Source organism: Littorina saxatilis, linkage group LG1 (genome assembly GCF_037325665.1).
Source record: "Littorina saxatilis isolate snail1 linkage group LG1, US_GU_Lsax_2.0, whole genome shotgun sequence".
NCBI lineage: Eukaryota > Metazoa > Mollusca > Gastropoda > Littorinimorpha > Littorinidae > Littorina > Littorina saxatilis.
Genome location: NC_090245.1, coordinates 55,453,619 through 55,469,584, shown reverse-complemented (window position 1 = coordinate 55,469,584; position 15,966 = coordinate 55,453,619). Strand labels below are relative to the sequence as shown.

Genomic DNA, 15,966 nt, shown 5'->3' with positions numbered 1-15,966 from the left:
ATAACTACCACAAACACACACAATACTTGATGACCAAAATGCTATATTTTAATATAATGATAATTAACCTTGTTTTAATAAAGAATTTAAAATAAAAGCCGCCACAAAGAAACAAGAAATCAAAACAACATTCACACCCTGTCACACAATCACACACTAAACCTCACTGAAAGTTACCCCCTTTATGTACCCCCTACCACACAATTTACAAAGTAATTTACTATGAAACTTTACTTACCACATAAACACACACTTTAAACAAAAGAGTAAATCAGCAATTTTTTTTAATTTAAATTATGTTTTTTGTTGTGTAAAACCAAGTATAAAAAGCTAACTACAAATTTTTGTCTAAGTTGCTTTCTTGTTATGTTTCTTTTTCTTTATGTGTGTGTTATTAATATTACTGTTAGATCAAGCAGAAGTATTAAAGTTGCATACCAGCCAAATTTACCACAGCTTAAGTCATAAATAATCAAAAGCATTATATTTCAATTCTATTTCCTAATGAAAACAAACAGATGTTCCGATTTCCTGATCCTAGAATTGTTTACAGGTGATCTTTATGCTTTTGATTCAGAAGAGTTGCAGAGTTGCACCCCTTATCCTATTGTTGAAGGTCTGTCTTTTCTTCTTTATCACATATACTGGATCGTTTTTACATTTAGTCAAGTTTTGACTAAATGTTTTAACAAAGAGGGGGAATCGAGACGAGGGTCGTGGTGTATGTGTGTGTGTGTATGTGTGTGTGTGTGTGCGTGTGTGTGTGTAGAGCGATTCAGAGTAAAGTACTGGACCGATCTTTATGAAATTTGACATGAGAGTTCCTGGGTATGATATCCCCTTACTTTTTTTTTCTTTTTTTCGATAAATGTCTTTGATGACGTCATATCCGGCTTTTTGTAAAAGTTGAGGCGGCACTGTCACACCCTCATTTTTCAATCAAATTGATTGAAATTTTGGCCAAGCAATCTTCGACGAAGGCCGGACTTCGGTATTGCATTTCAGCTTGGTGGCTTAAAAATTAATTAATGACTTTGGTCATTAAAAATCTGAAAATTGTAAAAAAAATATTTTTGTTATAAAACGATCCAAATTTACATTCATCTTATTCTTCATCATTTTCTGATTCCAAAAACATATAAATATGTTATATTTGGATTAAAAACAAGCTCTGAAAATTAAAACAATTAAAAATTATGATCAAAATTAAATTTTCGAAATCAATTTAAAAACACTTTCATCTTATTCCTTGTCGGTTCCTGATTCCAAAAACATATAGATATGATTATTTGGATTAAAAACACGCTCAGAAAGTTAAAACGAAGAGAGGTACAGTAAAGTGTCCTTTGAAGCACAGCAGAGCCGCTACCACGCCAAACAGGCTCATCACTTTCACTGCCTTTTGCACTAGCCGCGGACTGCGTTCAATTGATTTTGCGAATTCAGTTACTTCTCTTTATTGTCAAAAGACCCAAAAAGCCTTTTCTGGGCTGCTATCGATCTCGAAGAACGTTTCGAAAGTTGTACATGAGTGCGCTCCTCAAAGGCTTTCAGTTTGGTTTGTAGGATGTCAAAAGAGTTGAACGTTTCGCCGACACTAATCGTTTCTTCCTCCGCTTCCATCTCAACAATATGGCGCCAACTGTGCCAGCGCGAGGCTATGACTAAACTGCGGAGTGAATCCGAACGATTCCGAGTGGTTCCGAGCCAGTGCCGTGAATATAGCATGGGGACTCGAGGCACGGACCCGTGGATGTAGCCACAACCTAAAATTTAATAGATTTTACCCCCAAAATCGAATTCTTCGAAAACATGTCCTGAGTGGTTACGTCCCTTGAGTAAGAAGGAAAACATTTTAGGATGAATCAAATTTCTAAGTTAAATAAAACAAATTGGTTGGACAAATTTGGCCCCATGAATGTAAGGTACACAAGGTCGCTCATCTGTACTATCGAAGAGTGTTTTTTTGTTCAGTGTAGAGTTTATACTAGATCAACGAGGCCGAGAAGCGAAATATCAACACGGCGAAAGATGAAAACGTCACACCGGCGGGCGATTTCAGAGGAATTTCGAACCCGCCCGACGCGATTTTAACCCGCCGGGGGCGATCGGGTGACCGCCAATATTCAGCCCTGTCAAAGGAGTTCACCTTCAGAATCTGACTTCAACTCTGAAAACTGAGCTGTCTTATTACTTTCAAATTTAAAGAGCACAGGGAAACTGCAATTGCAAAAGGCAGTATCTCATAATGGAAATCTTTTTTTTGCAGAATTTTAACTATTTATTTCACGTCAAATACATTATGCACTGGATTCAAACACAAACACATCCACACAACCACCCAGTTACCCACCCACGCACACACACACATAAAATGTCCACAAAAGACCAGCTTACTTGGTAAGGCTAAGATTACGCAGGGTGTTCAAAGTGCCTCTGCGGTTGTCTGAAGTGCACACGGCAACCTTGATGTCGTTCTGCTTGAGAATTTTAAACAGCGTCTTGAGGTTGGTCACAGATTTGACAGAGTCAGGGTCCCCGACGTCGCCCTCAAACCAGCTGTCTCGGATGATCTGCGTTGCTCGCTCTTTTTCGATGCCCTCCGCCACCAGGGTCTTGACCAGCGCCTCCTGGATGATGGGGGTGGTTGCCTCGGCCAGCAGACCGGGGAACACTCGCTTGGACTTGGCGCAGTAGCCCAGCGTGTCTGAAACCTTCTGGCTGATGTCCAGCCCTGCCGCGCTGACGATGCTGTGTGACAAACCAACACTGATAACACCTCGTTAAAATTGGAGTCACAAAATATTATTGCTTTCAAAACCATGAACAGTGGCCTCGGTCTTAACTCCCTGCTAGACCTGTAATAACATGCACACCGGCAAATAGCTTCTCTATTACTCGGACAGTTCTGAAAGTGACTATATGTGTAATATTAACCCCAATTGCCTGAGCTTTAACATTCCAAATTCTGTATTCTCCTGAGTTTAACTTTCATGCATAATGTTTTTTTCACATATATATATATCAATCTTTCATATAGAGCTTTCATACTTGACCCAAAAAAGCCTCAGGCCAAGTTTCTCCTTCCCGGTAATTACACAACTCATGAAGTTTTGTTGTGGTAGATTGACCTAAAAGCATGCAATATCCGAACCACAGTCTCCACAGTTGTCCTCCCTGCTCCCCATTCTACCCACAGAGTCCCTCAAAATATCAACTTTCCATTCATTGCAAATCATCCATCCCTTTCGAAAGGGAACCTGAGCTTACTTGGAGATAAGTTTCTGTGCCCACGGTGACCACATGGTGTGGAAGCAGATAAGAGTGCCATCTTTGTCGAAAATCACCAGGGACGCCTTCTTTTTGCCACGCTTGCGTGCTGTGCTGCGTAGTGTCTCGAAAGTACGAGGGGTCTGGTTGGGTAGCGTGCTGTATGCAACCCTCACATAGCCTGTCCATCCTGTTGCTAAAAACAAAAGAAAAGGAAAGATAATAATTAACAGATAAGTCACGGGTCATTTTAACTGCGTGGTGGTGTGTATTCATCATGTTTGTGTGTGCAGCCACAGTAAGCCAAGGAGAGTGGCCGGTCTGCATGGAGCAAATTTGTAAAAAATGGATAAATGGGAATCTGAAATAGACTGTTTCAAAATCAAGAATCAAAAGAAAAGTGAACACTTTATAAAATTTAAAAAAAACACCTTCACAACACTTCAAGGCATCGGTCTTCAAAGTGAACGAACAGTAAAGACATCAGACATATATGGCAATGTACACACCTGAGACATATAATCATATAATAAACTTCCATGTGCAGCAGTCCCTGCAATGTACGGCCCCCGGCGTGAGCGGACACCTGACATGTACGGACACATTTGCTTGGCACGGAATGTTTTCCTTCTATATTTGGCCCCCCTTAAACGGACACCTGCAAAACGTGGACGCAGACACTCATTTTCGGTCCCAACAGCAGGTCATACCTCCAATGTACGGACAGACCATCGTCAAATTTTCACCACAACAAAATCGGTAACAGAGCAGTCCGGCTCTTGGTACAAAGATCACAGCCGCAATGGCGTGATGACAGTCACTGATAACTTGAGTGCACGAGTACCCATCAGGAGGGGGGGTAGTTTTGGTCAGGAGTGGAGTACATGCGAAGATGCCAACATGAAACTGCACTGTGCTTTTTATTCTTGTATGTTGGACGTAAACAACAGAAACCACAGTCGATGAAGGTCCTGAGCGAAAGAGAGTGAAAAACCGGCCACAGTTCTCAGCATTGTGTGTCTGTGTGTAACCTCTTTCATTGACAAGATACTCTTGTTTCCCCTCAGTGAGTTGGTTGCCTAATCTGTGAACCCTTCAGTTGTCTTGCTTTGTCAAAAGTTACAACACAGTCAACTTTCTTTCTTTATTTGGTGTTTAACGTCGTTTTCAACCACGAAGGTTATATCGCGACGGGGAAAGGGGGGAGATGGGATAGAGCCACTTGTCAATTGTTTCTTGTTCACAAAAGCACTCATGGCAGGTTTCACGGTAATCAGACTCTTTGATGTGTGTAAACTTTGCCTTCAAATTACTTGCTTACTGTGTTGATTTTCATCATTTTTTCTGCTTGGCATGAGTAAGTATGGTATTTGCAATACAAAAAAATAAATAAAAGCTAAAATGTTTGTGTTTGAGCAATTATTTGAGCGCGTTTTTCGAAGCGAACGTGTGAATCCTGACAGACACCATTTCCTTCTGTCACATGACCCCATCTCAAAGTGTGATTCAAGCAGACACGAAATATCACACAAAACATATGATAATGGGGTTATTAATTCAATTAATACACAAGGTTAGTCTCTGACTAGATAAAATAGGGAAAAAATATCAAATGGGAGCATAAAACCGTTTCTGGAAAAATTTTCAATCGCCACCGAAAGTGTCTGTCAGTAAAAAAAACACGTGCTTTGTTTGCAAAGCAAAGCCTAATTTTACACATCGCGTGCTTTTGTCTGTTATTCTTGCTTGTGAACATCATTTTATTGATGTTCTTCACTGGAAAGCAGGTGTATCATCAACAGTATCACAAAATCGCAAAGAATGAACATTTTTGTTGTGATCCGACCGGTGTCTGTAGACGGAATCACACGTTCGGCAAACTTCGTTTTTAACGGAAATAACCGAGCCTTTCATCGGAAACGACGTTTCAACCGCTTGATATCGTCTGCAGGAAGAAAAAGAGGAATGCGATACCCAGTAAGTAAAACATTTAATCGTTTTTAGTGCCTTTTGATCAAGTTTTGTTGCGTCTGTCAGCAACGTTCGGCAACCCAACGTTCGGCACAGCGACGCGCGCATACGGATTTGCAGCATTTGCATTCGGAAAGTGAGGGATTTGTGAGTTCGTTTGCATAATTTCAATCGCTAGTAGGTTTTCCCTTCGTCTCCCATTGTTGTGTTTGCATGTTATTGGCATTTCATTGTGTAAATTGAAAGTTTGTGAGTAACAGTAGTACAATCTGTCGAACGTTGGCGACGCTGACAGACGCAAATATCGAACGTTGCCTTCAATGACAGAAGGGCTTGGCGATCATACTTTCGATTCGTAGGAACACAATATGGAGACAGCAATGTGCGCTCGTTACCACAACGGTCATGAACCGGTGTAATACGAAATTTTTACTCCACGAAAAATTGACTCCGGAGTAAACTTCCAGTAAAAATCTTGTACGAAAAAAGAACTCCACAAGGAACTAAATTTTTACTCCCCAAATATTTACTCCCAGTAAACATCTCGTACGAGAAACTTAGGGTCTACTCCTTCGTTTTTAATTCGCGCAATATCCCATTTACGTGCAATCCCGTTTTGCCGCCGTCCCATTTTGGCGACATTTCACAAGCCAAGCGTCATCTTACTATCGCATCCCATTTTGGCGCAATCCCGTTTCGCCGCTATCCCATTTTTTTATTTTTAATTTTTTATTTTTACATTTAGTCAAGTTTTGACTAAAATAATGTTTTAACGTAGAGGGGGAATCGAGACGAGGGTCGTGGTGTATGTGTGTGTGTCTGTCTGTGCGTGTGTATGTGTGTGTGTGTAGAGCGATTCAGACCAAACTACTGGACCGATCTTTATGACATTTGACATGAGAGTTCCTGGGAATGATATCCCCGGATATTTTTTTTATTTTTTTCGATAAATACCTTTGATGACGTCATATCCGGCTTTTTGTAAAAGTTGAGGCGGCAGTGTCACACCCTCATTTTTCAATCAAATTGATTGAAATTTTGGCCAAGCAATCTCTGACGAAGGTCGGACTTCGGTATTGCATTTCAATTTGGTGGCTTAAAAATTAATTGATAACTTTGGTAATTGAAAACCTGAAAATTGTAAAAAAAAAAAAATTTGTTTTTAAAACGATACAAATTTACATTCATCTTATTCTTCATCATTTTCTGATTCCAAAAACATATAAATATGTTATATTCGGATTAAAAACAAGCTCTGAAAATTAAAAATATAAAAATTATTATTAAAACAAAATTTCCGAAATCGATTTAAAAACAATTTCATCTTATTCCTTGTGGGTTCCTGATTCCAAAAACATATAGATGTGATATGTTTGGATTAAAAACACGCTCAGAAAGTTAAAAAGAATAGAGATAGAAAAGCGTGCTATCGATCCTTCTCAGCGCAACTACTACCCCGCTCTTCTTGTCAATGTCACTGCCTTTGCATCGAGCGGTGAACTGACGATGCTACGAGTATACGCTGTTGCTGTAAAAATGCAGTGAGTTCAGTTTCATTCTGTTAGTTCGACAGCTTGACTAAATGTTGTACATGAACAAAGTATGCAAACCAGATGATCCAGCGACGTCCTTCCCAATTTATGTCCAATGGACGTCTACCCACAACACGCCACTGGATGCCGCGTGGTCAGCCAACCATGTGGTGCCAGTCGTGAAAACCAGGTTCTTTGTCCCACAAAGAGACATTCAAGTTGGGTACTTTGTGACCGCTGACTTTGTCAGCATGGATGGAAAGGTGGAGAGATACAGGGCGGTGATCATCCCCAAGTCAACCCATTTCCCCGATGGGCCAGATCGAGAGGAGATCTGTGTGAAGTGTTTGCGCGCAAAAGACAATGAGAGATACTATGTCTTTCCTAATGTTAATGACATTTCATGCTTGCCAATGGCTCAGATAAAAAAAATCCCACCAACCAACCATGAACAACAGGGGGGATTACTTTTTTTGACATGTGATCAAGTCTCATTTGAGCGTTCACAGTGTTACCTGAGAATAGCACACCCCCTTGAATTGGGAACAAAGAAAAAGCGTTGTATATATGCATTTTTGAATGCTTTTCTAAAGTCATAAGTTCATTATTTGTGATTTTTTTATTTTTTTATGGATTGTTTTGCTGAATACATGCAGTTAAGAAATTGACCCCGTTTTCAAATTTAGGGGGTAGGGTTGCCCTATAGCCCACGTATGTCTGTGTGACTGTGTCAAATATCAATCTACTCTGCGTACAAAATGTATATATGTTTGTTTTTCGATTTTAGAATGATTTCTTAAGCTGGCTATAACTTCTGAGGTCTACAGGAAACGATAAAGATAAAAAATGTACAAAATATAAGTAGCGTCCTTTATCTTACCATTGTTCTGATCAATGCTGTCCCTTTATTTGCAAGTTAACCATTTTTCTTAATGTGTTCAAGGAGTATGTTAAAAATTATTATCAATGGTTGCTTTAAACTGCACCTTTGGGCAGTTATTATGCACTAAAGTTGTAAAAGCATGTTTTGGGGGTTTTAGGATATAGCGTCTTGGAACGCCAATCATCTTGGAAATACGAATGTTCATATAATTTTTTTTACTGTTTTGGATAGATAAAAAGTTGAACTCTTGGTGCAAACTGTTTTTTGGTCCCTGTTTGACTATTTATTATTTTGGAATATTGTGTGTGAGGGGGAAACTGCAATCCTCAATATCATGAAACGTGCCTAATCAAAAATTTGCTCCAGGGGCTTGCAACGTAGTACAATGTATTACCTTACTGGGAGAATGCAAGTTTCCAGTACAAAGGACTTAACATTTCTTACATACTGCTTGACTAAAATCTTTACAAAAATTGACTATATTCTATACAAGAGGTAAAAAGAGAAACAGAATCGGTTAGTCGCCTCTTACCACATGCTGGGGAGCATGGGTAAATTCTTCCCCCAAAGGGGGGTGGGGGTGGGGTGGGGGGTTGTCAACTGGTTTTGCTCTGAGTGAACAGTGCAGCTGGCCTCTCTGGCCACAGCACCAAACAGTACATGGCTGGAGGGAGTGAGAGAGAGGGAGGGGGGGGGGGGGGGGGTTGGAGGGGTAGCTGGCTAAACTCTGTGGGGTGTCCGGTGTCACTGCATGTCAGCAGGAAGAGCATTGTAGAGAAATAGAGGTGTACTCTTCCACACAATTTCCAAGCATCAGTTGTCACGGTTTGGGGTAGGCATTAGTGAGGGAGAGTGGGAGCTGTGTTATGTACTAGATGCTGAGAGGGGTTCACTAGTCCGAGGGTTCACAAGTCCCAGGGTCCATGACTAGTCTGAGGGTTCACCAGTCCGAGGGTTCACCAGGTTCACTATAGACGCTTGAACAAAGGATATTCAATTTGATTTGTTTTTATTTTGTGTGTATGTGTGCGTGGATGTGCGTGCGTGTGTTTTTCACTGCTGTGGGAACCAAATCGAAGAATATTCTCGGCGGACACCTGACATGTACGGACACATTTGCTCGGCACGGTGTGTTTTCCTTCTATATTTGCCCCCCTTAAACGGACACCTACAAAACGTGGACGCGGACACCTACAAAACGTGGACGCGGACACTCATTTTCGGTCCCAACAGCAGGTCATACCTCCAATGTACGGACAGACCATCGTCAAATTTTCACCACAACAAAATCGATAACAGAGCAGTCCGGCTCTTGGTACAAAGATCACAGCCGCAATGGCGTGATGACAGTCACTGATAACTTGAGTGCACGTGTACCCATCAGGGGGGGGGGGGGGGGGTAGTTTTGGTCAGGAGTGGAGTACCTGCGAAGATGCCAACATGAAACTGCACTGTGCTCTTTATTCTTGTCTGTTGGACGTAAACAACAGAAACCACAGTCGATGAAGGTCCTGAGCAAAAGAGAATGAACAAGAAGAGCAAACGCTCGATCGAGTCACTTTCGCAGTTCTGAATATTATATGAGGCATCAGATGGACAGGAAGAAATTGCTATTCACAACACAATGAGTCACGTTCACATAAAATTTGAGCCCGGTCACTTTTATAGTTTCCGAGAAAAGCCCAACGTTAAGTTGTGTGTTGCCGAACAGAAAAGGCTAGTTATCTCCCTTGTTTTTCTGATAACGTTCGTAAAAGGCTACAGATGTAAATACTTTGATGTAAAGAATAATCCTACAAAGTTTGAATCACATCCGATGAACTTTGTCAAAGATATAAAATGTCTAATTTTTCCTTTGACGCTGACCTGTGACCTTGAAAAAGGTCAAAGGTCAACGAAACCATCGTTAAAGTGTAGAGGTCATTGGAGGTCACGACTAAACAAAATATGAGCCCGATCGCTTTGATAGTTTCCGAGAAAAGTCCAACGTTAAGGTGGTGTCTACGGACGGCCGGCCGGCCGGACAGCCGGCCGGACGGCCGGCCGGACAGACTAACACTGACCGATTACATAGAGTCACTTTTTCTCAAGTGACTCAAAAACCGGCCACAGTTCTCAGCATGGTGTGTCGATCTGTGTGTAACCTCTTTCATTGACAAGATACTCTTGTTTCCCCTCAGCCATGACCAGTGAGTCGGTTTTGCTCTGAGTGAACAGTGCAGCTGGCCACAGCCCCAAACAGTACATGGCTGGAGGGAGTGAGAGAGAGGGAGAGGGGGGGGGGGGCGGGGTGGAGGGGTAGCTGGCTAAACTCTGTGGGGTGTCCAGTGTCACTGCATGTCAGCAGGAAGAGCATTGGAGAGAAATAGAGAGTGTACTCTTCCACACAATTTCCAAGCATCAGTTGTCACGGCTTGGGGAAGGCATTAGTGAGGGAGAGTGGGAGCTGTGTTATGTACGGGTACATGACATAAGCTCGAACGACAAAAGCTTGAACGACAAAAGCTTGAACGACAAATGCTCGAATGGACAAATGCTCGACGCGACAAAAGCTCTACGCGACATATGCTCGAACGACAAATGCTCGAAGGACAAATGCTCGACGCAACAAAAGCTCGACGCGACATATGCTCGAACGACAAATGCTCGAATGGACAAAAGCTCGACGCGACAAAAGCTCGATGCGATAAAAGCTCGAATGGACATAAGCTCGACGCGACAAAAGATCGAACGTGTCTGTGCCTGTCCTTCTCGGTGTTAGTTTGCCTGTCTGTTTATTTTGTGCTATTTTAAAATATATCTGCAAGAGAGAGAGAGAGAGAGAGAGAGAGAGAGAGAGAGAGAGAGAGAGAGAGAGAGAGAGAGAGAGAGAGAGAGAGAGAGAGAGAGAATAGAAGAAAAAAAGAACGAAGAGAAAAAAGAAGGGGGAAGATCGTGTCGGGGTTTAGATTTGTCAATGTTATTATTTTTATTTGGCCCAGGATTGACTGTTTATCAGGAAAGGTTCAGGTAAGCGGCACGGGCAGATGGACGACTGTTTGTTTGCTTGCTGTTTGTTTGCTTAACACCCCCGGCGGGTTAGGGGGAAGAATTTACCCGATGCTCCCCAGCATGTCGTAAGAGGCGACTAACGGATTCTGTTTCTCCTTTTACCGTTGTTAAGTGTTTCTTGTATAGAATATAGTCAATGTTTGTAAAGATTTTAGTCAAGCAGTATGTAAGAAATGTTAAGTCCTTTGTACTGGAAACTTGCATTCTCCCAGTAAGGTCATAAATTATATTGTACTACGTTGCAAGCCCCTGGAGCAATTTTTTTATTAGTGCTTTTGTGAACAAGAAACAATTAACAAGTGGCTCTATCCCATCTCCCCCCTTTCCCCGTCGCGATATAACCTTGAACGGTTGAAAACGACGTTAAACACCAAATAAAGAAAGAAAGAAAGAAAGATGTTTGCTTAACGCCCAGCCGACCACGAAGGGCCATATCAGGGCGGTGCTGCTTTGACATATAACGTGCGCCACACACAAGACAGAAGTCGCAGCACAGGCTTCATGTCTCACCCAGTCACATTATTCTGACACCGGACCAACCAGTCCTAGCACTAACCCCATAATGCCAGACGCCAGGCGGAGCAGCCACTAGATTGCCAATTTTAAAGTCTTAGGTATGACCTGGCCGGGGTTCGATTCGAACCCACGACCTCCCGATCACGGGGCGGACGCCTTACCACTAGGCCAACCGTGCTGGTCCCTTGCTGTGAGTATCAATTCAGAAATACCAACAACGTGATATCAAACAAATTTAGTCAATTTGTCGCTCGAAATCCAGCAGCGTGCTTACAACAACAACAACAACAACAACAACAACAACAACAACGTGATATCAAACAAATTTAGTCAATTTGTCGCTCAAAATCCAGCAGCGTGCTTACAACAACAACAACAACAACAACAACAACAACAACAACAACAACAACAACAACAACAACAACAACAACAACAACAACAACAACAACAACAACAACGTGATATCAAACAAATTTAGTCAATTTGTCGCTCGAAACTAGATCTAGAACAACATCACCGTGACAGTTTCAGATATGACGTTATCAAAGTAGTTTTGACAGCATCATTAATTGTACAGTCCGGTCGAGCTTCTGTCGTTCGAGCATATGTCGCGTCGAGCATTTGTCCGGTCGAGCTTCTGTCGTTCGAGCATATGTCGCGTCGAGCTTTTGTCGCGTCGAGCATTTGTCCATTCGAGCATTTGTCGTTCGAGCATATGTCGCGTCGAGCTTTTGTCCATTCGAGATTTTGTCGTTCGAGCTTTTGTCGTTCGAGCTTATGTCGAACACCGGTTATGTACATTGTATTTCCGACTGAAGAGTGAAAAGTCACTGCCATGCCACATGATCGGCATGCAGTCAATAAAGCCAGACAAGAAGAAAATAAATTACATGATTATGACATGCAGCTCTATCTGCTGCTATTTATTCAAACTGCTTTTCAAGCTTATTCTTGCAAAGCATCTGCACACGCTCGATCTGTGCTGTGTTTGTGTGGCTGCTTTCGTATGTCAGTGCATGGTGAGTGTGTTGAGGATTTATTTTATCTCTTCTTTTCAACACTTTTCATACAAATCATTTTTACAGAACGTTTAAAGAAGTATTAGGAGTTTATTGTTATTGTTTAGTAGCCACAAGAAGTGATTAGCATAGACTCAATCCTGTTGTTTGTGTGTCTCTGTGTGAGTGTATGGGGGAGGGGGTGGTGTGGTCACCCCTCCCGTGACCGGACACCTGCAATGTATGGACAGTTTTGCTATGGCCCAAGGGTGTCCGTTTATGAGAGGGACTGCTGTATGCTTGTACTGTATGAAGAGGCTGGGGGAGCTCTGTGATGGTTTACGGGAGGCATAAGCCTCCCGTAAACCATCACAGATACTGTCAGGCTTTTACACACAGTACAAACACCCTTTCATTTAAACACTCACCGATTGAGAACATCCTAGGTGCCCTCCGTAAAGAGCGAACAATTTTCAAAGAATTTCTTTTTGCGTGGTTTATCTTACCCCTGAGCCATCGTGAACCCGTGTGATCCAGTTTCCCTTTTTCACAATGTAGTCGTCAGTTAGTCATTTGAATGCGACTCGATGTGAGCTTATTTACAATAGCACATTTTTATGCACAAAACAAACGGCTGTGGTTCACAAGAACTCTAGCGATGGCTTTTGACTGTTGAGAGGAACTGACGGCGATATGCATAAACCGTCGTCTGCTACAACCCTTGCGTGACCCTGCTTCCGGGCTTTTCTTTTTTCAAACTTGCACAACTTCGAATTGTACTGATCTTGTCTTGATGAAAAAAGAATTCTTTTATGATTAAAGAATGTTTGTGTAACAAGCTGTCAATTTATTATTTAGATTTTAAAAGTTAGGTCCAGCGCAAAAACGCACCACGGTCCAAAAACATTTTGATAATCATCGATTCACGGCTATCGCCAGTTTACATCGATAGAATGAGACCCGAAGGGAAGTAACTCATGTTTGACCTGAGTTCAGGATGGGTCCAAAAAGTGTTCGAGACAATCTGCAAAATTAATTCTTTAAAAATTGCTCGCTCTTTACGTAGGGCACCTAGGATGTTCCCGTTTGGTGAGCGTTCAAATGGAAGGGTGTTTGTACTGTGTGTAAAAGCCTGACAGTATCTGTGATGGTTTACGGGAGGCTTACTGTCCGGGCGTGATTTCCGGTATCATAACAGCCGTCCAGCACCAAATTCTTTGAAAATTTCTCACACTCGACAGAAAGCAGCCAGGATGTTCCCGTTCGGTGAGCGTTCAAATGGAAGTATGCTTGTACTGTATGTAGACGCTCGGGGAGCTCTGTGATGGTTTACGGGAGGCTTACTGTGCCTTTAATAAACCTTCATGTAAACATTTCAATCTGTTCTAAACCCATTGAACAAATCCACTCAATACAAGCTCTAACCTTAGCAGTACACCCCACAGGTAACCTTACATCGATCATCTACCCAGCAGTTGGTAGGTTAGAATCTATGCCTCAAGCTGACCTCACATTAGACATGTCCCAACAAGTGATAATTCTATGGATAGATTAGTAAAGATAGACAGGGCTGTGAGACAGCAGTTTCCGTTATACCTCCACAGAGTGACCCCTACAGTGTCACAGGCCGCTATGACACAGACAGCTTCAACCCAGTCTACACTTGTGTGGTGGTGGTGCCTTGGTTAAGACAACTTTGGAGTTGAATTTAATTGTCATAGTAAGGTGCACTTTAGTCCTGTGTTTCTTTCAGACAAGCACAGCAAGGTAGATTAATTAAGCTGCTACTGGGAGTACCTGGGAGCTTAGATGAATGATATCTATTTCAACTATGCTACACCATATATTGTATTGTTTATATCATATCGATCAAGTCATCGTTCGAAATAGGCGCAGTGGTTAGTGCTTCGGACTGCGGGCCGGGAGATCGTGGTTCGATTCCCATAAGGGGAGAGTGGGTTTTTCGGGACTCGGTCGACTCCAACCCAGAGTGGAAGTGCTATACAGACCTGTTTACCCTTACATTGACCCATGAGGAAGATTTGAAGGAAAATGAGGAAGATTTTCCACTTCATGAGCTGAGGAAGATTGTTTTTAAAGCCACAATCTCGCTCTAAAGCAATAAAACACACTCTTTTTTTCAAGTCCGGATACTTCTTTGAGTAATCTTCTTTCCACTTCTGATAATAGATTCTCTTCTTCTTTGCCCCACACGCACTATCGCGCTCTTCATCGTCAGTTTCGTGTCGGTACGTGTTGTTCCTTTCTTTTTGGAGGCATTTTGCAAAAGGACACCAACAGGCAATACGTGTAACCAAAGTCCCGGAAGAAGACACCGTTCTAACCGGAAATGGATGAAAGACGTCTTAATACTGAGAAAACTATCGCGACATTTTACCAAAAACATCACAAATATTTTTTTCTCAAAATCACTCCAAATTGCGGAAGGCTTCAAGCAGTGCGCGGACAAGCGGAAAAACGATCTTAAATCCGTCAAACTTCCGCCCATTCCGTAAGAGTAAACAGGTCTGTGCTATAGTTCCAATGGGAAGGCTGGGATCACGCAGCCGAGTGTCATTCACTTCACGAATGCGATTGTGAGGGTGCCCAGGTGTCTGACCAACACTGGTTGACTCGGAAAGCGCAAAAATTAAAAAAAACTTGTCTCGGCTCTGGTGACCCTTCCTGCCCAGGGCTCTCATGGTGACCTTGGTCTCAGTGGTCCTGTTCCAGCCATCCCTGAATATTCTGCTGCCAGCCTTCAACGTGTGATGTTCCGGAGGGGTCGACGGAAGAACGCAGTGGCGGTCTGCTCTCTGAGGAGACGCTCACTCAGTCTGGCTCTGCGACTTAACAGTCAGTGTCGTAAAGCTTAGTAGGTACAGGCATGGGAATTGAAAATTGTAAAAAAAGGCGGAAAATTTATAACTGAAGACGCGAAGCGTCAAGTCGACGGCACGAGGCGCCTAGCCTTACTAGGGGGGTCCGGGGGCATGCTCCCCCGGACAAATTTTTCTCCAAAGAACCCAGATGGTGCAATCTGGTGTCATCTGAGCTCCAAGTTTGCCATCAAATTCTGTTTTTAGAATCAGAGTTTTTAGTACAAAAATGTACCAATTTTTGCTTTTTTGAAGAACAAAAATATATACATGTATTATATGGTTTAAATTTGTAAAAAAAAAATTGATCTGTTGAGACAAACAGGAAAATGTAACTTGTAACACAATCTGTGCAATCTGGTTTACTTTCAAACATAAAAGTTCAATAACTGAGGCGGGCGGTAGCAGTGCGTGAACAAAGTACGGAAAGTTTTCGCGGGCTTTTGCGCAAAGGCCAAAGTAACCGGTGCCTTTTTTGTGTGCCTCCCCCCTTTATTTTTTCGGCGGACACTTTTGCATTTTCGGCGGAACAAAAAAAAATTCGGCGGAAATCCGCCGTTTGGCGGACAATTCCCATGCCTGTAGGTAGCGGCCTGCGTCTGTTAGCTCGGAACAGGACCAATACTGAACACAGTCGAAGTGACTCAGCAGCAGTGCAGTGTCATCTTCCGAGGGTAGCCTACTGCAGCGGCCTGACATCCTTCCCTGGAGTGTCTGTAAATTTGTGAGGGAGCCCAGGTGTCTGACCAACACTGGTTGACTCATTAATTTGACAAGTCCGGCGGCGGAATGAAGTTCAGGGGTGGACGTTAAAGTTTTCCGGACGGCCGGCCGGACGGACGGGGGGGACGGACGGACGGGGGGAC

The 15,966-nt window shown here is 42.6% G+C and overlaps 1 protein-coding gene across 3 annotated transcripts in view; it reads right to left on the bottom strand.

Annotated features, from left to right (window-relative positions):
- LOC138974586 (uncharacterized) overlaps positions 1–15,966 on the bottom strand; it is a 28,998-nt gene that overhangs the window by 9,373 nt on the left and 3,659 nt on the right. For 2 of the 3 annotated variants that reach the window (XM_070347308.1, XM_070347312.1), the window contains exons 3-4: positions 3,271–3,466; positions 2,398–2,751 (exon numbers count right to left, since the gene is read on the bottom strand). In XM_070347308.1, the coding sequence (XP_070203409.1) occupies positions 2,398–2,751; positions 3,271–3,466 (550 nt within the window). The remainder of the gene's footprint in view (positions 1–2,397; positions 2,752–3,270; positions 3,467–15,966) is intronic. The other variant, XM_070347319.1, reaches the window with a different exon arrangement.